The 21214-nt window shown below is 42.1% G+C and overlaps 1 protein-coding gene across 5 annotated transcripts in view; it reads left to right on the forward strand.

Annotated features, from left to right (window-relative positions):
- KIAA0368 (KIAA0368 ortholog) overlaps window positions 1-21214 on the forward strand; it is a 69393-nt gene that overhangs the window by 2984 nt on the left and 45195 nt on the right. For 3 of the 5 annotated variants that reach the window (XM_014956412.1, XM_014956413.1, XM_014956411.1), the window contains 9 exons: window positions 7798-7928; window positions 13147-13263; window positions 14744-14862; window positions 15584-15736; window positions 17894-18062; window positions 18560-18699; window positions 20228-20309; window positions 20573-20692; window positions 20873-20958. In XM_014956412.1, the coding sequence (XP_014811898.1) occupies window positions 7798-7928; window positions 13147-13263; window positions 14744-14862; window positions 15584-15736; window positions 17894-18062; window positions 18560-18699; window positions 20228-20309; window positions 20573-20692; window positions 20873-20958 (1117 nt within the window). Of the gene's footprint in view, window positions 1-187; window positions 349-7797; window positions 7929-13146; window positions 13264-14743; window positions 14863-15583; window positions 15737-17893; window positions 18063-18559; window positions 18700-20227; window positions 20310-20572; window positions 20693-20872; window positions 20959-21214 lie in introns of those variants that run through there. The other 2 variants (XM_014956414.1, XM_014956415.1) reach the window with 2 other exon arrangements.

The raw sequence follows: 21214 nt of genomic DNA on the forward strand, positions 1-21214 counted from the left end.
TTTTTTTTTTATATTTATTTTTTGCGGTCGTTCTGGGCGTGCTGCTGTGCAGGGCAGCATCCTTGCCCTGCCCTTTGTTAGGCTGTGCGGAATAAAGCACACACACATACACACACCGTCATGGTGGGGATGTCCTCTAGGCAGCCAAAAGAGCCGGGATCTCTCAGGGTGGAGCGAGGAGGATCTTCCAGTTACTCTCATCCTTGAATTGGAGGAGGCAAACGCCGGGCTATTTATTCCATTGACAACTGGGAGAAATAGTAATCACGGCCCGTGACAGACCTCGCTGCCGCTGTCATCCCACAGATTCTTTGGTCTCTTTTCACGATGCTGACACGATTCCCCCCGGTGAGACCGCTCAGCAACAGAAATCTCTTGCTTGTAACTCCTCAGCTTTTATCTGTGTTGTAAATCTAGCTCCCCAGCTCCCAAATCTGATCCTGCGAAAAATCAGTCCTCAGCCATGTGCCAGTTGCTGCACAGCCCTTTGTGTTAAGCCGCACTGGAAGGACAAATGTCCTTAGACTGAGATTCGTGTTAATGATTATATGCTGTCATTCAGGTTATTTGACCACTGCATCCTTCAGAATTAAGGGATTTTTTCATTTGGTTTGGTTAGAAATCTTTTTTTGGGGGGTGGAGGGGGAGAAAGGGGAGTGGATTTTTTTTTTTTTAGTTTAGTTTTGTTTTTTTTTTTTCCCAGTCCCTAACCGGTCACTGAATAGAAAGTACTGTAGTCTTAAATAAAAATTAAAGCTAATGGAAAAAAGAGTAATGTAGAGAAAGAGAGGGAAACTGAACAGCCTCCAGGTGGGCCTACTGCATTTTGATACATTTAAATAGTTAAGTTTCAGCATGTTTGGAAAGAAAGCTGTTGCTTTTTAGGATGATGAGTAGTCCCAAAATAAAAAGAATAATTACTAGTACTTTTAGATTAGAAAACCCGTTTTCCTTGCTTTATGTACACATGGCTATAAGCAGCTTTGATCTATAGCTCCAGTCAAACACAGAAACTCTTACCGTTTGCTTAAATTCTGTGTAAGGGTGCTTACCATTTTAGGGGGCAAATTGTTTGAAGGCAGCATAAAGAAGGGAGATATGGCAGTTAAAAAAATTAATGCCAAGTCATTAAATTGGCCCTGAAGCCGTTAAGAGCTCAGATGCAAAAGAAAGTTAATCTTGAGTAAGAATAGTCAGCCACTTGAATGGAGAGCCTGAGCCTGGCACGTTGCAAATATTTGGATTTCAGCATGCTATTCAAGCTTTTCTAAGAAATGGAAGAATAGGATGAAAGAAGAGAATATTTTCCCCCTCCCGCAGGCCTTCCCAGCCTTTTCCAGTCAGGTCTTGTAAAATAGCCCGGTGGTGACTGGCCTACTTTTACAAATGCCCCCTTAAGTGCCTTGGCCGAAGGCACGCGATGGGTTACTGGTAGAGCCAGGAATAGCACCAGCAAATCCTGACTCACTCTTTGCTACTGTAAGCATTCTGGATATATTTTCTCCCAGAGCCTAATACCGTTTGAACAAGAATCTGACTCCTATTTTAGTAGTGGCACAGTGGACGAGAACTTTATTCTTCCTTCTGCGTGCGGAATAGTGCAGAAACAATCGCTTGGTTCGGGAGGGACTGAAGGGTGTGTTGGAGCTTTGGCTTTAGCAAGGAGCTGTCCCTAAAACCACCCCTGCCACCCAGGCAGTGGAGCTGGAGTACTTCAGAGTCCAGTACTATTTATTTAGTGTAGGGACTTCTGGAGAAAGTGTGTGGGGTGCTAACACGATGTAATGGTTCTACAGAGCTCAGGTACTGGAGGAGGGTTTTTTGGTTTGTTCTGTTTGATTTACTGAAGTACGGTTCCAGAAATGCTTTAATGTGGCAGTCCCGCTAATCTGCTGAACAGACACTTTTCAGGGGAGTGAAGATAAATTATGGCTTTCTCATAGAATTTTGCTGTTCTGCTTTCTGCTCTTGTTTTGTGGAGGACTCGGACTCTCTTTTCGATTCCTCGGGTGCTTTTGTGGCGATGAGTTAAATTATGAAGAAGACTTAGCTTGACATGTCCTAGGCCCAGTAGTTTCCTCAGTCAGTTTTCATGAAAAGAAGGGTGTGTGTTTCACTTGACATTTAACTACACAGATATACATTGCTGAGGGGTCTGTGCAGAATAGTTGACGTGCTGTGCATAATACCCGTGAATGCCAGAGGGAGCTAATTCTTTATCTTGTGTGAGGACGAGGAGGAGAACCTGGGCACATGAAATGGAACTGTGCTTAGGTGAACCGAGAGGAGCTTTCTTTGATAACATGGATAAAGAGTGAGTTAGCTACCACAGTAAGACCAAGCATTCAAAGAGTTCACTTCTCTGATTTTAATTAAAAAGAATAAAATAAAAAGGAAGGGAAACGCCCTTAACGGGTGGAAAACGTTAAGCTGTTTATTTATTTACTTTGCCCTTTCTGTGTCTTTCCCCCAGTTGTTCCCTTTGGCAAGCTCCCGAATAGCAGAGCGAGGAGAAGGGGAATATTGTTTCAGTGGCAGGCTGGGGTTTTGCTCTTGGCTTGGGAGGCTGCAAGATCCGTTCTGAAATTACAAGTCTTAGAAATAATTCTGACCCTTTTATGGCCAGCGTTAGAGCATTTGGAAGTTTTTAAAGCACAGGTTAGGACCTTGCTGTTAATGTGACTCTCTTGTAAAATTTGTGTGTGTTATCTGCGGTTCTAAATCTGTTCCTTTCCTTTTTTGCATAAGGTGTGGTTTTAAGTGCTGAAACCTGTATTCCTCCTTGTAGTCTTAAATGGAGACTGGAAAGAACCAGAAGTGAAACAGGCATTTTCTCACAGATAGGTAACTGCATTGCCATGGTAACTTGGGGATTTCAAATTCCAAATACAACATGTCTGTTGACATAAATTGGACACTGGTCCTGGAAACAGTGTTACAAAGATATATCTTGTTTTCCTGCCACTTTGGTTGTTTTATGTACAGTGATAGGGAGCATGTGGCACTTCATGTGAAATGCCCATTCTTAAATATGAAATATTGTGTGAAATACTATGCAGCAGCATGGAAAGTCGTTGTGATTCTGCCAAAAATACATTAATATCTGTTGCAAATTTTACATGGACTTAATGTACTTTAAAAATAAAACTACCCAATATTAATTTTTCTACTCAATGCAGTTCATTCTTGGTTGTGGGATTGGTTTGTTCTTTAATAGTAAAATTTGACTGTCGGAGCCGTGGCACACAGGAGGTTTCTAAGACTACTTATTAAACTAGACATCATTTCTCAGGTTCTTTTCAATGCAGTGGGCAGATTCTGGGTGACGTAGCAGTCATCTTCCTTTCAAGAAGCTGCATCCAGCTTTCACGTTTGTAAAGGGAAACTTGCAAGAGTATCCCAAAAGTAATGAATTTAGTGGTGTGCTGAAGGGTAGTAGTGATTTAATCTCTCTCAGGTTGTTCCTTCCAACACTCCCTGGCAGGGCAAGGAGCTCTCCACAGTGGAGCAAGTCTAGAAGGCTCTCGGTGATCTTCGTGTGCCCTGCACTTTTTCAGGGCTTCTGACCTGCAAGTTTGTTCATGGAGCAGTTTGTGCAGAGCCCTGCAGGATTGGGCATGGGGTTTTCCAGTTGTGTTTCCAGTAAAGTCCCCTTCCTTTCCTCTTTTCTCCCTTTCACTTTGGCTTTCTGACCAGCATAAGCAAAAATAAATCTTCTGGGGTTTTGGTTTTGTTTTTGTTTTGTTTTTAGATTCTGTGGACTGCATTAAAAGTTGGTCCTTTGCCTCTGACAGCAAGTTCTTCCCCCAGCCCCATGTTCACCAGAGTTGAATTGCAGTAGCTTTATTGAAGTAATTTTATAAACATATATAATTAACTACTAAAGAGGGTGCTATGGGTAGGAACCAGTATCAAGAAAGTGTTACAGTCCTAAATTTGAGATGAGGGTTTAATGTGAGATTGAGGAGGGAGAAGCGTTTGTAAAATCTCAGTCTTTTCAGTATTGGCTTTTTAGATGGGGATAGAGCTATACTTCAGTAAATGTCATCCCTCTGTTACTTCTTTCTTCCAGTGCTTCCAGAAAACTTTAAAAATTATCTTTAACTGTATTAGTCAACTTCTGAAAGGAAAAATTATAGGCAGTGTTTTATTGCATGGACTGCCTTTTAAGTTCAGTGGTGGCTAGCAAAGGTGAAGACTGAGATGAGTAAAGCTTTCTAGTTAAAATTCAGTGCTCTTACTGGTTAAGTCATGCTAAGATTTCTGTAGTTGTTAACTTCAGCTGCTGAGGCTTATTCAAAACGGTTTGTGTCAACTTTTTTTTTCTATGGTATGTAGGAAAGTGAGTTAGACCTCTTGCTTTACTTATTTTTGTTATCCTATAATCTAGCGGCGCTCCCCCCGGCCTTGAAATTACAACCCTGCAGTTTTATAGCCAGCAGCAGGGGTGGTAAAACTAGATGGATAATAAGGTTTTGGCTTCGTTCTTACAAACTTGTGAAGCGTGCGATGCAGGAACGTGAGGTGGGCTGGGAGCAGCCCCTTTGCCTGGTCTGATGCTGGGTGCCTGCAGCTCTGCTCGCTGGGTGAAGGCTGTGAGGAGACAGGACAGCCAGGGGAAGGAGCTTGCCCCGTGCCAGCCAGCAGGTCTGCAACACACGTGGAGGTAGGACAGCGGATCTGAGCCCCAGATACCATGTCCTCAGCTCCTCCTGGACCATTGTGTGTGGTGCTCTAAATCTCCAAGGGCTTCTGCTTTCCCATAATGAATGCTGTCAGCTTGAGAGATGGCCTTAATTGTTAGTGGAATAAAAACTGGGGGGGGAAGTGGTTGATATGCAATACTTGGGAGGGTTTATAGCTCTTTGTTTTCCTGGCCTGCTGCTATGGCTACAGCCTGCATGGGCTGCACAGGAGGGTGCTCTGACAAACTCCCGACCAGTTTCTTAACTGCAGCCAGGCAGCTAGTCTCCTTAAATTTACTGGAGTCCTGTTGAGCTTATGGTTGAGAGAAGGACACCTGATACTTAGGGCTTAGCAGAGATACGGGAAAAGCAATCTCGCAGCAGAGAGATGGGAAATCTTATCTCACAGGCAGCGTAAACAAGGAGGTAGCTTGTTTTTTCTCCTGATCTCTGTTGTTATTGCAGTTCTGGTTGCTGCATGTAAGGACGGAATGATGGAGGAAGCTGGAAACGGGGTAGATGCTCAGAATTCGGGGCGTTGCTGCGCTTCCCGTGGGCACGTGCAGAGTGGTGTCTGTGCCTCTTGGAAGGCTTATGCAGCCCAGTGGCTACAACAAATGGCTTTACAGCCAGCTTCACTCCTGTTTCTTTGCACTTCAGCCTGGTCTGTTGCCACATGAAGGAACATACTGTTGGGGAGCTTCCTCAGCCAGCTTGCTTGAGAATGGTGGGTCTGCAGTGATCTGGAGTTCCAGGTCCAAGGAGAAAGATTTGAGGATTTTATTCATTGTTTGAGTTATTTCAGCTGCTTGCTGTGTCCTAAGCAGTCCCCTAGTACTGGTGGGCTTTTGAGACACTATGGAGATCCTGGAGGGGGAGGTCGTTTGAGGGAGGCAGGATGACATGAAGGTGAAGAGAGAGAGAAATTGCTAGGACTTTAAAAAAAAAAATAAAAATAATTGGGGTGTGAGATAGATACTGTGAAGTCATTGACTAGCTGACAGCCTGATTGTTTCATGAAATCTGTCTGAAACAAGAGATTGACTCGCAAGTCGGTTTGCATTGTAGCTGCTGTGGAGTTTCAGCTTGTAATTTCCCTGACAGAAAAATTTCATAGTCCTCTGTCTTTTCAGCTGCCTGTCATATTTGCTCAGCAGAAAATAAAATGTTGGAAGTGATATGTTCTTGTTTAATCTGCAGCTGGCAGAGTAGGGATGATGCTGTGAGGACTCTTAGCGCAGGGATAGCACAGATTTTAAAAATAGGGCAGTGAAGGCCTCTGCAGCTACACCGTGACAGGTTTTTGCTGGCTGCAGCTGTATTTGCATTTGAACATCCTTTTTGTTCACTTGAGTTCCAACCCTATCCAGTCACCTTGATCCTTGCCTCTGCCCTGTACCAGAGCTTTTCTCTTTTTTGCCCCTGCAGTCCTGCACAGCCAGCTCGGTCAGTGATCCTCCTCTGCTGAAGGAGGGTTCTCCTTGGTCTCCCTCTAATCTCAGCTCGCAACAGGTCACTTCAGATTAGTCTTTGGGGGAATGATTTCTTCCTTGTAGGAGGTCTTAACGCCTTAGTCCCTTTGAAAGCCCTGGGTCTCCTTGCTGCCTGTGGATCTGACCTGCAGTATGGAGGTGCTCCTGATCCCCCCTCCTTGAGGACTCTTCTTGGTCTGGCCGTTGGGAATGATGCTGTGCCACGGGGGGGTTTGCTTAGCTTCTGGTTTAGCTGTTGGGGCAGCTTCATGCTGGCACCTAAAATAGGGACTCTTCCATGCTTTTTATAAAGACAGATGGTCCTCAGCCCTTGTGCTTGAGCTGCTGACAGAAGATTTTAGTCTCATCTGTTTCCTTGGAACGATCTTCTGCTAGCTCACTGAGAACACAGATGTTGCTGCCTTCCTTCCTCCCTCCATTTTCTTGATCTCGCAGGAGTTGCAACTTCTATCTCTTTGAAGGTGTTAAAATTTTCTTGTGTGTGTGTTTCTCCCTGGGTTTGGGGAGGAGACCTGCTGACTAGAGGAAGGTGAATTTTTTGCGACACTCCAGCAGCTTCGTAGAGTGGTAATGGGAGGTGTGTGTTTTAAGTCATGGCAATATGTCCTGCATGTCACACTTGTGATCTTACTCCTATTGATGATAATGACATCCTATGGAGAAAAGACCAACAAATTGTAACAAATCAGTAACTGGTTCAGTCAATGTTTGTACAGCTTTGTAAAAATTTTCTGGAAGACCTGAGTGGCCTAACAGAAAGTTTTGGGCGGAACAGGTTAGCCTGTGTCAAGGTGCCCTATGAATACTCCCGTGACTATCAAATTTGCCCTGGAACAGTAGTCTCAAGCTTTCAAAAAACTTGGTTTTCACTTTGTAGCTTGTTTCTTGTGCTTTCAGGTGTGCAGCCTCTTTATTTGTACCCAGCTGGCATGGTGTGCTTTGCCTTGGCTCTTTCCTTTTTCTGCAGTAATAGCTGCAGTTGGCTTTGGGTTCTGTTGTGTGTGCTTGGTGTTTTTGTTCTGTTGACACAGCGTCTGCAACAATGGGGTCCCTCTGCATGACTGGAACTCTGGGTTTAACAAGAGTAGTAACAAGAGTTGGCCAGATCTCTTTGACCTCTAATTAACTACTGGAGGTACAGAACATCACCCGCCTGAATGCAGGTCACAGCAAGCATATTTTCAAAAGTTGGGAGTGCCACAGCTGCACACTTTTGCTGTGAAAGCAGAAAGGAAGGGAATGACTTGGAGATCCTAACCTTCCATTTCGCCTTTGGAGTTGTTGTAGCCTCTATTTGAAACACAGCATGAAGCAAAGGAAATGTTAATTGAGTATATCTTTGATAGGAGTGGACTCCATGTAATTGCAGAGGCTAGTACTAGAAGCCATCAGGCTGGCTTCTGCCATCAACATTTTGTATAGATAGTTTTAAAAATACTGTGCTGAGTGCTGTTCAAATGGAATTGCTTTAAAAATTTTGTGCGGCAGTTCTTACAAGCCCATTAAAGGATGTTCAGAAAAAAGTTGTTTTCTTGCTCCATCAGTTTTGAGTTTCAACCAGTTTCTCCCTTTTCCTCTTTTTAATTTTGTGTTTTCTTTTTTTGTTGTTTTTACTGCAGATCAACTTGAACGTGTGTTCCTGCGTCTTGGCCATGCAGAAACAGACGAGCAGTTACAGAACATTATTTCCAAATTCCTACCCCCTGTTCTGCTCAAGCTGTCCAGCACACAGGAGGGAGTTCGTAAAAAGGTAAGGGTTCAGTTTGCCATAATGGTATGTTGTCCTGATCAGGGAGAAGGAAATGCCCTGATGTGTGGTAGTTTACTATACTTGGATGTCCTCTGTGGAGAAACTTACTCTTTGAGGAAAAGCTGTCATGAGCCTCATGGGGAATGAATTATTACAACTGTTAGGGCTTACAAGCAGTGACCCTTTTCTTTATCAGCAAGGTCTTTGCAGCTGTGTGGAGGCTGCATTTGTTCTGCTTGCGGGCAGCTAGCTGTGAGTTAGCCTGAGCCCGAGACTTACTGCCACAGAGGCAGTGGCTGTGGCTTCCAGGTTAGGGCTGTGGTGGGTCCTCCTGGCTTAACGGCACGTGTGGAGCAAGCTTGCTTCTGTGTGTGACCATGAAGACATACTCATTGATGTGTTTCACCCGTCTGATAACAGAAACAGGAGCAAGGACCAAACAGTGTTGAAGATGTGCCCTTGAAGCTGTGAAGAAAGGCATCCAAGTAGCTAGTGACATTTCTTAGGGTGTTCTTACATGATGCTTTTCCCGTGAACTGGAATGTTGTCTGTATTTTTGTGAGATTCAGGGAAGGGGGAGGACTACTCCTTTGAAAATTGCATCTTAAGAGACCTCTCAAAATCAGACAGTATTCTTATGGTGTGTTGTACTTTTTGTGTTAGAAATAATAAGAAATAATTAGACATAATGAAATAAAACTCATTTCATCTTCTTCCATCTGTGTGTTTAAACTATAGATTATTATCTATGCAAGATGATGATATTATAAGCAATTACAGGACTTCCCTGTACTTCTTGGTGTTTGCCAAATTCATTGCAGTCAAGGAAATTACCCTGAATTCTGCTCTTGCCATATTAGTAAAAGGAAGTTGATTCTCTCAGTATTCTGTTTTCAAAATAAATTCAAAATATAACAGAAGGCTCTGTATGTGTTGATTTTTATTTTGTCTTGTCTGGTATTTTTTATGTATCAAAATAATTTATCAGTTAGAGTGGGGAGGGAAGGACAATTTTTTTTATTCTAATGAACATCAGTGGAGATTTACTGTGGAGTGTATAACCTGCAGGTAAATCTGTTCAATGTACGCACTGCCTTTTACTTACATCAAAACTCAGCTTTTCAGTGTTCTACTTACCCTTAATTGCCATTAATCTGGTGGGAAATGTCTTAAGAAGTCTGATGGATTTTCAAATGCTAATGACTTTTAAACACAAATACTTAGCTTTCCAGTGCTAATTTTGCCTGCTGGACAGCAAAGAATGTGCCTATTGTTCAACTCCGGCCTCAAAATCATGTTAAGGCTATGTAAATAAAACAAAAGCACATGTGGTTTTTTACATGAGCTTTCAGACAATCGGGGAAACTAATCTAATAATGAAGCTGAAATAGAATGGAAAGAGAGAGACAAACTTTTTATTCACCCAGTGACTAACTATAGGCAATGACAAAACCCTGCCCTCCCATGCCATGTCTCTCTTCTACGATTATTGTAGTGGTTAAAAAAAACAACACAAAAAAGACAACATCAACAACAAAAAATGTGTGCCGACATAGTTAATTGTGGTTTGAAAACTTAGAGCATTTTAATTGAATTGACAGTGTAGCTTTTGATAGTATAGATATACAGGCAAAAAAAAGAGCATCTCTGTGTTGCCAGCATGCTGCTGAAGTGTAGATCAAGTGTAGATCGGTTGTCCAAGGACTTCCTTTCACCCAACTTCAGGAGCACAGTGTAGTTCATTCAGTGCACCAAATGAATTGACTACATTTTAATTTTACTCTGACTCCCCAGACTAACTTTCTTCTCAAGCTTGTACATCTAGAAATTAAAATTCCATTTTCTCCTTCGCACTGTCTTAACATATTGCTTTGTTGGTGTTATCCCTGCCCTTAATTTTGTGACTGCCAGGTCACTATTACTGCCTTATTCAGTAATTTGAACTCATTGTCCTCATACATTTTCAGATGTAGGGTGTAGTCTAGATCATAGAATTGTATTGTAGAGTGGTTAGAGCTGGAAGGGACCTTAAAGATCATGGAGTTCCAACCCCCCTGCCATGGGCAGGGACACCTCCCACTAGACCAGGTTGCTCGAAGCTGCATCCAGTCTGGCCTTGAACACCTCAAGGGATGGGGGATCCACAGTTTCACTGGGCAACCTGTTCCAGTGTCTCACCACCCGCACAGTAAAGAATTTCTTCCCAATATATCATTTAAATCTCCCCTCTTTCAGTATAAAACTTTCCCCTTGTCCTATCACTACACTCTCTGATCAAGTGTCCCTCCCCATCTCTCCTGTAGGCCCCTTTTGTGTACTGGAAGGCTGCTATAAAGTCTCCCCAGAGCCATCGCTTCTCCAGGCTGAACAAACTCACCTTCCAGCCTGTCTTCAAAGGAGAGGTGCTCCAGCCCTCTGATCATCTTTGTAGCCCTCCTCTAGACTCACTCCAACAGGTCTATGTCCTTCCTGTGTTGAGGGCCCCAGAGCTGGGCGCAGAATTCCAGGTGGGGTCTCACCAGAGCAGAGGGGCAGACCCTGATGGCCACACTTCTTTTGATACAGCCCAGGATGCCATTGGCCTTCTAGGCTGCCTGCACGAGTTGCTGGCTCGTGTTGAGCTTCTTGTCCACCAACACCCCCAAGTCCTTCTCCTCGGGGCTGCTCTCAGTCCATTCTCTGCCCAGCCTGTATTTGTATTTGGGATTGCCCCGACCCACGTGCAGGACTTGGCCTTGTTGAACTTCATGAGGGCCATATGGTTCCACCTCTTAAGCCTGTCCAGGTCCTTTGGGCAGCATCCCTTCCCTCCAGCATGTTGACCACACTACACAGCTTGGTGTCATCGGCAAACTTGCTGAGGGTGTACTCAATCCCACTGTCCATTTCTCCAACAAACATGTTAAACAGCACTGGTCCTAGTACTGACCCCTCATCACTGGTCACCACTTGGACATGGAGCAGTTGACCGCAAGTCTTTGAGTGTGACCATCCAGCCAATTCTTATCCACTGAGTGGTCCATCCGTCAAATCCATGTCTTTCCAATTTAGAGACCAGGGAGTCATGTGGGACAGTGTCAAATGTGTAAGTCCAGTTAGATGATGTCAGTTGCTCTTCCTTATCTACCAATGCTGCAATGCCATTGTAGAAGGCCACCAAATTTGTCAGGCACTATTTTACCTTAATGAAGCTGTGCTGGCTGTCACCAGTCACCTTCTTATTTTCTATGTGCCTTAGCAAGAGTTTCCAGGAGGATATTTCCACATAGGTGGTTAAGCTTGCAATGCATATGCCGCCTTAATCCATTTACTCTGAAAAGGTAATCCCTCTGACAGGTGAGTTAAATTCAATTCTAGGATGTCTTCTACCAAATCAGTTACCCCAGCAGCGTCACCCAGGAAACTAATCCAGGATAAATTCACTCTGCTGGTTCAGATGTGCTCCATGCACTGGCAGCGTTTGTGCCAGACTGGATACTGTGTTGTTTTTATGCAGCCCACATGAAGCCATCAAAAGAATTAAGAAGGACTCATATTCCCAAGTGCAGACATTTGCCTGATTCAGGTCAGGTGAGTACTGATGGATGAGATCCTTAAAGAACCAGTTTGATACCAGTGATCAGAAGAGCTACTTCCTCACAAATCCCCAAATCCAGCTATCTCTTTTTTCACCAGCTGCTGTGGGTAATTTGAACAGGTTCCTCAAACTCTGTGACAGTTGTGTGTTTCTCTTCCTTCATTAAAAAAAAAAAAAAAAAAAGGTGTACAGGCAGGTTTTTTCCTCTTTAAAAGAACAGGAATTTGTGATTGCCATTATAATAATTTTTAGCAACAAAATTTGGTAGCTGTCAGCATTGCTGAGTTCTCAGCTTAACTCTGGTGTCAATCACGTGCTTGTGGTCAGCGATGGGGTGTCTCTAGATTGTATCTGGACGTTATTTTGTTTGATGCCTAGTCACGGAGTGGGTGCAAAGATGACATCTTGGCTCATATGCAGCTCAGCAAGCATACGGTTCTGCAGTTCCCATGACAAACCTCAGTGACAGCACTTTAGCTGCTTTTTCACCATCCTGTGACCAAGGAAATCAGCTGTCAAAAGCACAGGACAGTGTGGCTTTTGGACTTTCATTGCTTGAAGTCAACATGCATCTAGGACTGGGTCTGTCCAGTTTTACTGGAGATGAAGTTATTTAATGTCACCTACATGTTTATACCACCTTGCTTGAGAATCTGGTAGGGTTTGTGAGCAGGATGCAGGTGTTCAGTGAGATTTCTCAGAACCCATTGTTCCAGAGTGGAGATTGTCTGTAGTTTTTCAAGTTTCTCCATTCAGTTACGGTATCTCTTGTTGTGGATTTGCAAATGACACTTTGCTGGTGCAATGCTGGGAAACTACTTCATGGAATTGTAGAATCGTGGGATAATTCAGCTTTGAGGGAACTTCAGAAGGTCTCCAGACCAACCTCCTGCTTAAAAAGGTTCATTACAAGTTCAGACCAAAATGCTGAAAGTTTTAATGAGGTGGGTCTTGAAAAACCTCAGAGGATAGAGACTGGGCCCTTGCTCCACTACTTGAGAGTGCTCATAAGGAGAACATACCACTCTGCACCTCTCTTGTTTCAGCACACTGTGGTTGTGGCTCAGTTTGGTGTCCACCAAGCTGCTGCCCAGGCCCGTTGGTGTTGCTGCAGGGCAGGGCTGGACGTTGCTCTTGCCTGACATTCACAGGGCTCCCGACGGCTTTTCCTCTTGCCTGAAGGATTTCAGTTCTGTCTTGTTCCTCTCCAAGCATAGTTTTCATACACTTATTTGATAACTTTATTATGGGTGGGGCTTTTTAACTTTTTGTTTGTTGTTCTGTGTGGTGAATTGGAGTTACTCTACAGCCACAAATCTTGCAAATTTCTAAGCCAGGCTCAGTTTTGAGGAATATTAACCAACTGTGTTGAAAGAACTGCTCATCCTCAGTAACCATTTCTTCCTGACTTTTCTGTTGACGGCGGATGTCGGTTGTGGCATGGTTTGGGACTTTTTACGTGTTTGTCTTAACAGTGTCTTGAGACATATCAGACTGGTTTCAAGATAATACAATACATGATGGATGCCATTTAAATAATCAGGAAGCTCAGGTCTGATTTGTTTATAATAGGCCTACTTAGAGGACTAAGGGGGATGTGTGGAGTCCAAAGTAGTAAAATCTGTGTTTTCTTCCTATCAGGTGATGGAGCTGCTGGTTCATCTGAATAAGCGCATCAAAAGCCGTCCGAAAATTCAGCTTCCAGTAGAGACATTGCTAGTTCAATATCAAGATCCTTCTGCGGTGTCTTTTGTCACTGTGAGTGTGTTCTTTCAAGAATAGTTGCTGATTTACTTGCAACAAGCAGAATACTCTTTAAAGCTCCTGTATTTAGCTTTGTAGGTTTTCCTAGCAAGTAAGTTATTGTCATGAGGCTGATAAGAGTTTTTTTTAAATTAAACTTTATAGTTTGGTGTTGATGAAACTTAGTTTCATAAGGCAGCTACACTCTTGATTTTGTTCAAATTACTAATAATTACTCTTGAAATTTCATGAATGCATGTATTGTCATTGCTTGTGTTGTAGAGGTTCTATTAATTGTTAGAAGCTCCATTTTGCAAGCAGCTATCAATACTTATCCTGATACTTATCCTGATACTGAAAACATCTCCATTTCTCAGAACACATGAGAACCTGTATTTTTATGTGTTTTTAGGGTCAGGACCTTAGTTGAGCAAGAAAAGATGAAAAAAACCCAATGTTATAGATGGGGAAGCTTTACTAGATGTTTTCGTTCAATGTAGTTTAAAAAGTGAAAAGAGTCTTAAAATGTTTTTGTGAAACTATGAAGACAGTTTTCATTTCAGCTGTGGTAGATCTGTTGCAAATCACCACCATGAAAAAAGTGATAAAATCAGAGGGAAACTTTGTCCTCATTTGACTATTCAGTCATATGTAGCATAGATGGAAATCACAGCATCTTAGAAACTGATGCTGAGATATTTAGACTTTCAGCAGCAGTAGCATAGAAGTAATCTTAGACTGTCTTTAAGCAAGTGAAATTATCTGGAGTTCAGCTTTTAGAAATGGCCAAGGGCTTCTAGAGTGCATGTGTTCTGCAAAGCAGTAAAAAAGTCTTGTTTGAAGAAAAACTTGACATAAACTGTGCTTTCAGCTGGACATTCGTTCAAAAGATACATTTCATTCATGTATCTGAGTGATGCATGTTTTTTCGTGCCTTGAGGCTTCATAAAATTTTAACAAGTGTCATCTACAAAGAAGTATAAGACTTCCCACTTCAATACTTCTTTCAACCACGTCATTGAACACATATATCTTACTTCTACAGTTCTTGGCTGGATTTGGATCCATATGAAAGCATAGTCCAGTATTCAGAGTTGTTCTGCTGTCTCGGGACTCTGTTTCGATCATGTTTGCAGCTTTTAGCTACAATGACTTCAATGCCATTTTCAAGAGAAACCTTGTCTATGACAAGGCTATGATTTTGATGAAATCAGCAGCGAATAAGAGAAGCTAGAGAGGGTTTTCCTTCTTTTAAAATGAAGGCTCAGGAAGACTTACTCAGAAAACCCTTTTTAAGGGTTTAACCCCTTAATTAGCCCTTTACTAATCCTTTAATAGCTGTCAGTCTGATGAGCCGTAGAATTAAGAAATTGGTCTTCCAAAACATATGTTGTTTCCAACACCCAGTTGTATAACACAACGGACAAGAAGAACTTAAAGAACAGATATTTCTTTTGCACTGTTGCAATACTGTGTGGTTTTTTTACTCCTTTAGAATTTTACCATAATTTATGTTAAGATGGGATACCCCCGTCTGCCTGTGGAAAAACAATGTGAATTGGCTCCAACTCTTCTCACTGCAATGGAAGGGAAACCTCAGCCACAGCAAGACAGGTATAACTAGCTTATTCTTGGTGTGAATTGTGCTGGTACTGTTTTAGTAAAATTATTTGTATCATTTGATAAAAAGTTGTGTTTTTTTTCTTTTGTGATATCTTCATTGCTTAGGATGTTCTTGGCTTGTACCATTTGGATCAGCAATTCAGTAGTTTGGGTAGTACAAAGAATTCCTATAGGCTGATGTTGTAATAATATACAGGATCTGCAGCAGCAGACTCTTCTGTTTAATAACAGGCCTATGTTAGGATGAATATGCCTGTCCGTATCCCCCATCCATCTTCATCAAATTCTGGTTTACAACTTAAGGCCAGACCTTCAGTAAATATCCTCTGTCCAGCAACAGGAACAGCAGTGAATGTCTCAGATTTAAAATTTTAAATTTCTTATGGATGAGACAGTCCTAGTCTGTATTGAAACATTAAAAGTCTGGACAAAGTCAGTGACTTTCTCTCTCCAGATGTGTGTTGTGTGTGTACATGTATGCAGACATTTATGTTCTATGTTAAGTGCAAATCCTAATTTATCTTCTGCCTTCCATTTTTAAGTACATCAGCTGGCAAATAGAGGCCACTGGATTGTGAATCAGTTTAACTTTTGTTAAGGTTTTTTTTGCTATTAAGGGCCAGGTTTGTTGTTAAAAGGTTTCTTTCTTGAATGTTAAGAATAAACAGGTGTGGTTTTTTAAATGGTTGCAGTAAATATAATTGTTTTTCAGCCTAATGCATCTTCTAATACCAACCCTTTTTCACATGAAATACCCTACTGAACCACTGAAAGCAGCAGCTTCTCCATTTAATCTTGCTGAAAAACCAAAGACTGTACAGCTGCTTTTGGACTTTATGTTGGATGTTCTTCTTATGCCTTATGGGTAAGTAGGAGTTAATACCAGTCTTCTCTGGTATTGATGTGTTCTTTATGTGTGAACCATTACAAACTGCACCCTTGGAAACTGATTTAATATATGCTGTTATTTCCTGGCTCAAATGAGGCAAATTGCATGTTTCAGTAAGATACAAAGCAGGGTCCTAATTTTAAGAATGGGATCACCATCTTCCTTATTTAACAAATTGTCTTTTCTCTACTTAACTAGGTGTTATGGTATTCTGTCCTTGACCTCTTTTGGGATCAAAGTGAAGCTATGAGACATGTGAGCTATCTGTTAAATAACCAAACCTTTAAAATAGAAGCCAGATCAAAATGTGTGCTCATCTTCCTGCAGTTGAGTTTATGGCTTTGTCTTCCAAGGTCATAGGCAGGCGTAGTCTCTGAAAACTTGTGCTTTCCAGGATTGAACTTTTAGTAACAAGATTGGTCTTTCATCTGTTCTGTAGTGAAAAGTGTTTTAACTGTAATGGTGTGTCTTGGTGTGAGCACTGTTTCTGGGAGCGAGAATGATTTACAGAGCAACTTAAATTTACTGATCACTGCTTGTTAGGAACCCTCTAGTGTCTAAAATCAATACTTTCTCAAAAATCTATTTTCCACTAACTTTTTCAGTGTCTTTGTATTGCTAGGGGAGCTTTTGACAGAAAATAGAAATAATTTTAACAGTAGAACACATTTATTTTTTCTGACAGTTCATTGATTCCCGTAGAATTGTTCTGAGCACCTACCTCTTGATCACCCAAGTGGATTAACCTGAAGGAATGACTTCTAAAGTAGTGAGCATGTGATGTTTCTCTTTGTAGCTTTGCCGGAGGTCATGCTCCCATCAGATGTTGTGAGGGCCACTTGGAGTGTGTGGAGTTTTGCAGTTAAAAGTTTAAAATGCCTGGCCTGCTCCTCAGTTCAGAGCTCATGCTCTTCAGATTGCCCAGGTTTATGCTCTCAGCTTCAGCAGCTGAAGTCCTTGGGCTTCACTTCCTTCCATGCTTTTGTACTCTGGCCAACCATGGCAGTTTTTAAATACTCAGAGAAACCTCCAGGGTAGGGTGAAGGTTTCATTTTCTTCCCAGGAGGTGAAGTCTTCCCTGAAGACACCCCCGGTGTCTTCAGCGAGCCTGTGGCTCTGGATGCCTGTCTCTTAAAGTCTTGTTCCCTGGGGTGAGACCATTTTCAGCTCTCTACAGCTAATTTATGCCTGGCAGAACTTGTTCTGTCTTTGCCCAGTTGTGAATTAGCCTTGCCAGTCTGCAGGCAGTGTAACAACCAGAAAGCCTAACTGTAAGGCTTAAACCTCATACTCCAGTTCAAGTGTTTAAAAGTTTTAGCTAATGAGACTGGGGATGAATGTTTGTCCTTATTGTTGAGACTTTTTACTTCCTTTTGTTGCCTGTGCGTTGAATGCAGAACAGATTATGGCTGTCTGGAGTAAAATAATTCTTGTTGGTCTCCGCACGACAGTTCTGATGCCTTCGTGTGTTGACCAGCTTCCAAGGATACAGGGAGAGGTGGAGTGGCTTTTGGGAGAGTATGGAGGCATGCGCAGGGCATAGACTAGCCAGTCTCCAAAAAAGGCTAGGATCTGTAAAATTTACCTCTATTGTTTTTACTTTCCTTCCCTGCCCAGTACTGAAACTGCCATTTTCCAAGACATTTTTTTAAATTTATTTTTTATATCAAGGATTATTTCCTGCCACTTCATCATGTTGCCTATGCTTCATTATTTCCCTTGTTAGGTTTACATTTTTCATAGAAATCATACAAATGTTGTTAAAGCTTTTAGTATAAGTTTCTCAAACATAGTCCTGAGTATTCACTTCTCATACAGAAGAGGTCATTCTTTCTGGTTTGTAACCTCAGATGACTTTTCAGAAATGCCAGTGGACCCTTCCTTTTCCTAACAGAGGTTTGTTTTCTTACAGTTATAGTGAGATCGTTAATGGCTCTTACAGAATATGCTGGGATAACTGGTAGCTGAGTCTCAACTCAGTAAAATTCTGTCCTAAGTCAGAGTCATGGAATTAATTAAAGAAGAATACGTGAAGTTGGACAGGTTATGTTTACTCCTCCGTTCCAGCCTCTAATTCAGTTGGTGATGTGGATTGGTGAAGCCTCTATTGAAACTCCTTTCCCACCTGCCTAGGTTTGTATTGAATGAATCTCAGAGTCGACAAAACGTGCCCTCATCCCAGGGCTCTTCATCGAGTAGCGTGGGAGGTCCTGGAATCCCTCAGCCGCCTCCAGGGATGAGCTTTTATGCAGCCAAAAGGGTAATTGGAGATAGCCCATGGACACCAGAGCTGCTGGAACAGGTACTTGCTGTGGGGCTGGTCCTCAGTGAACTGGGGATGGTAACAGGGATAGGTACAGACAGAGGAAAAGAAGGCCAGAGGGAAGACATGTAACTAATTCTGACCAGGTCTTTAGTTGCCCAGAGGGAATTTATTGAGGGACTTCACCCCATCTCTTAAGGAGCTGTGCCATGGTGGGATGGGCTGGTAGGTGCCAGCAGTTCTCAGATCAGGTTAGGAAGCAACCGTGACTGCAGGCTACTCCTGTGTTTTCCTCCTAAAGAAGGTTACAAAACTCTATTATGTTGATGAAATGTCATTTTTTAGCAGAGAAGTAGCAGTGTGTCCCTAATTTTAATGCTGATATTGCTGCTGGGTGCAGCTAAAGAGATGGGAAGCGTGTGAACTTCTCCTTAGCAAGCAGCATCCATCCTTTCAGGCAGCCAAACTGCCACAGTTACTGTAACCAGCATTTTCTTGTCAGTAACAGCGCCTTTGCTTTCCCCTCTGTTGAACAGTGTAAGCTGGGGATAGTGAAGTTCATTGAAGCTGAGCAGGTGCCAGAGCTGGAGGCTGTGATACACCTGGTTGTAGCCTCCAGCGATACAAGACACAGCGTTGCCACTGCAGCAGACCTGGAGCTAAAGAGCAAACAGAGGTAGGAGTTTGGGTGCTTGGAAAAGATGGTGCTGGTGTTCCTGACAAAGCTAGCTGCGGTTAACATCGTGCTGTGGAGAGACTGTGGTCCCAAAGGAGGAAGGCTGCAGTCCCCGCATACCCGTGAAGCTGCCCTGTGTTCACAGGGGCTGGGAATGGTGTGGCTCACAGTCTTCCAGCTGGGAACATTGCTTGGCTCCAGAGCTGACAGCTTCAGCTGTCCGTGTTCAGTCATCTCTGGTATTGCTTTTGAGCCATTTGCTTACTCCTTGGTTTCCAAATTTCCCTCTGTGGATTATCAATGGTCAATAAGGCCTTAGTAGGTGATTCACAGCTGGTCAACATATCTATATTGTCTTTCTCAGAAAAGTATACTTTCATTTAATTTATTAAGGCAGTAAAGAGACTGTAATTGTGAAGGGGACCATAGTCTAGGAAGTTTGGCAGCCACTGTTGTCTGAATTATTGAAGCTATTACCCATCTGCAGTCCACCCTCTGTCATCTAAAGACGATGCTTCTGTCTTTGACTCCTCAAGAGGCCAGAGTAATTGCTGTTGGTACTATTCACTGAGTCATTGATGGTACGAGGTTTGCTGGCTCATGTGGGAGATTTGGAGTGAGAGAGGTCTGCCTTTGAAATGTGTAGGTGGCTTCTCTATTACTAGAAGTATAGGACTATTTAACTTGGAGTCAAATATGTAACGTGAAACCTTCTCCATTGGAGTCTGTTCCTGTGCCTCAATCACAGCAAGAGAGATGGTTCTACTAAGTGACGACAGCCTGGTTAAAGAGGGTGGTCTCTCCTTGTCTCATCTTTCCCTTTGTGTTGGTATTCTTTGCCTGGAGAGCAAAATACGTTTGTGGACAAAATGCATGTTAGTATCCAATGTTAAATGTCTTACATGGGAGATAAAAGCTCAGTTGTTTGAAAATCAGTTTCTCTACTGAAGGAATGAGATGGTTGTGTCTTCTCCACTTTTTTGAAGCATGTATGCTTAACTTTTCATTTTCTGTGGGGTGTTTTTTGGGTATGTGTGTGTTCCAAACAGTCTCATAAATAGCTGGCATTAGATGGTTATCATGGGCAGATGGGCTTTTCTGAGAGTCCAAGATGAAATAACTCTAGAATTAAAAGTTCTAGAACTGTTCTCTATTGAAATGTCGAAGCACCAAAGTTGAAGAGTGTGGAGAAATTTATTAACAGATGAGCGTTATGTATTCAGTCGCTAGACAACCACAGTTTACATCTTGTTTCAGTGGGAGAGAAGGGACCATGTAGGTTTCTCCCAAATTATTTTGAATTATGTTTTTAGAATTCATAGGTGTAAATTGTAATCACTTAACATACTTCATGATTTTATCTTATGTGGATGTGGGAGGAGCAATTAGATTATCTATTAAATCTATTATCTATTAAAACTCTGGTAAGAATATGAATATGATGCGAAATGCTGTAAAATGTGTATTTTAAAAAGTGATCAAAGGTCAGAATCGTAACATGTTGGTGTTCAATGTGTTTTTTCTATAGTTTAATTGACTGGAACAATCCTGCTATAATCAACAAAATGTATAAAGTGTATCTTGGGGATATACCACTGAAAACCAAGGAGGTAAGATTTTCCTCCAGAGTTGCATACCGGCTTAACTTCTGAAGCTGTAATTTTAGTTGCCTTACTGTATGTGGAGAAGACATGTATCTATTTCTTAAATCTGTCACCTCCTGTTATCTCTGCTTTCACTGAACATTTCTGGTATTGAATAATTTTTTTCTCTGTCCCAGTGTGTTCTGATTTGCAGCAGGAGGTAATTTAACTAACTTAAAAGTACTGCTGTCCAAAGCTGCACCGCATTATTTCAACTCTCTTTCTCACAGGGATCTGTTCTGAAACCAGAAATGAAACGAGAGTCAGTCAGCACCCGTGTTAAATTAAAGATAGTTCCACATCTTCTGCGATCCAGGCAAGCTGCAGAAACATTCCCAGCTAACATTCAGGTAATGCTTACGTTCCTAAGCTGCTCTTCCTAATGAGCTTTAATAATGCAGTTCCCTCAGTACTTAGGGGAGGGGAGCACTGCTACTGATGACAGTGTTTAAAGAAGAAGGGGAATTAGAAAACCTTTGAAAGTGAGGCCAGCCACTCTCTATAATCTGCTCTTTATTCCTTTTGGCCAGGTGGTTTATGATGGACTCTTTGGTGCAAACACAAATGCAAAGCTGAGAAGTCTGTCCTTGCAGTTTGTGCATCATATTTGTATCATGTAAGTAATTTGGAGTGAGCACAATGTTTTTAAGCTATTTGCCTAGAAGCCAGTCTGTTTACTAAATAAATAACTGAACTAAGGACAGAGAAAGAGTACTAAAACTCATAGGAAAGTAGAGCTTTTTCCTTAGTCCTTTATTCTGTGTATGTGTGCTTACACACATTAAGTTGTTATTTCTCAACTTAAAAAAGTTAAGAAAAACTGATGCTGAGAAAAGATACTTTCAAGGGATGCAAAAGATAATATTTTGTTT

This window comes from Calidris pugnax, unplaced genomic scaffold, assembly GCF_001431845.1.
Source record: "Calidris pugnax isolate Ruff unplaced genomic scaffold, ASM143184v1 scaffold262, whole genome shotgun sequence".
NCBI classification, from domain to species: domain Eukaryota; kingdom Metazoa; phylum Chordata; class Aves; order Charadriiformes; family Scolopacidae; genus Calidris; species Calidris pugnax.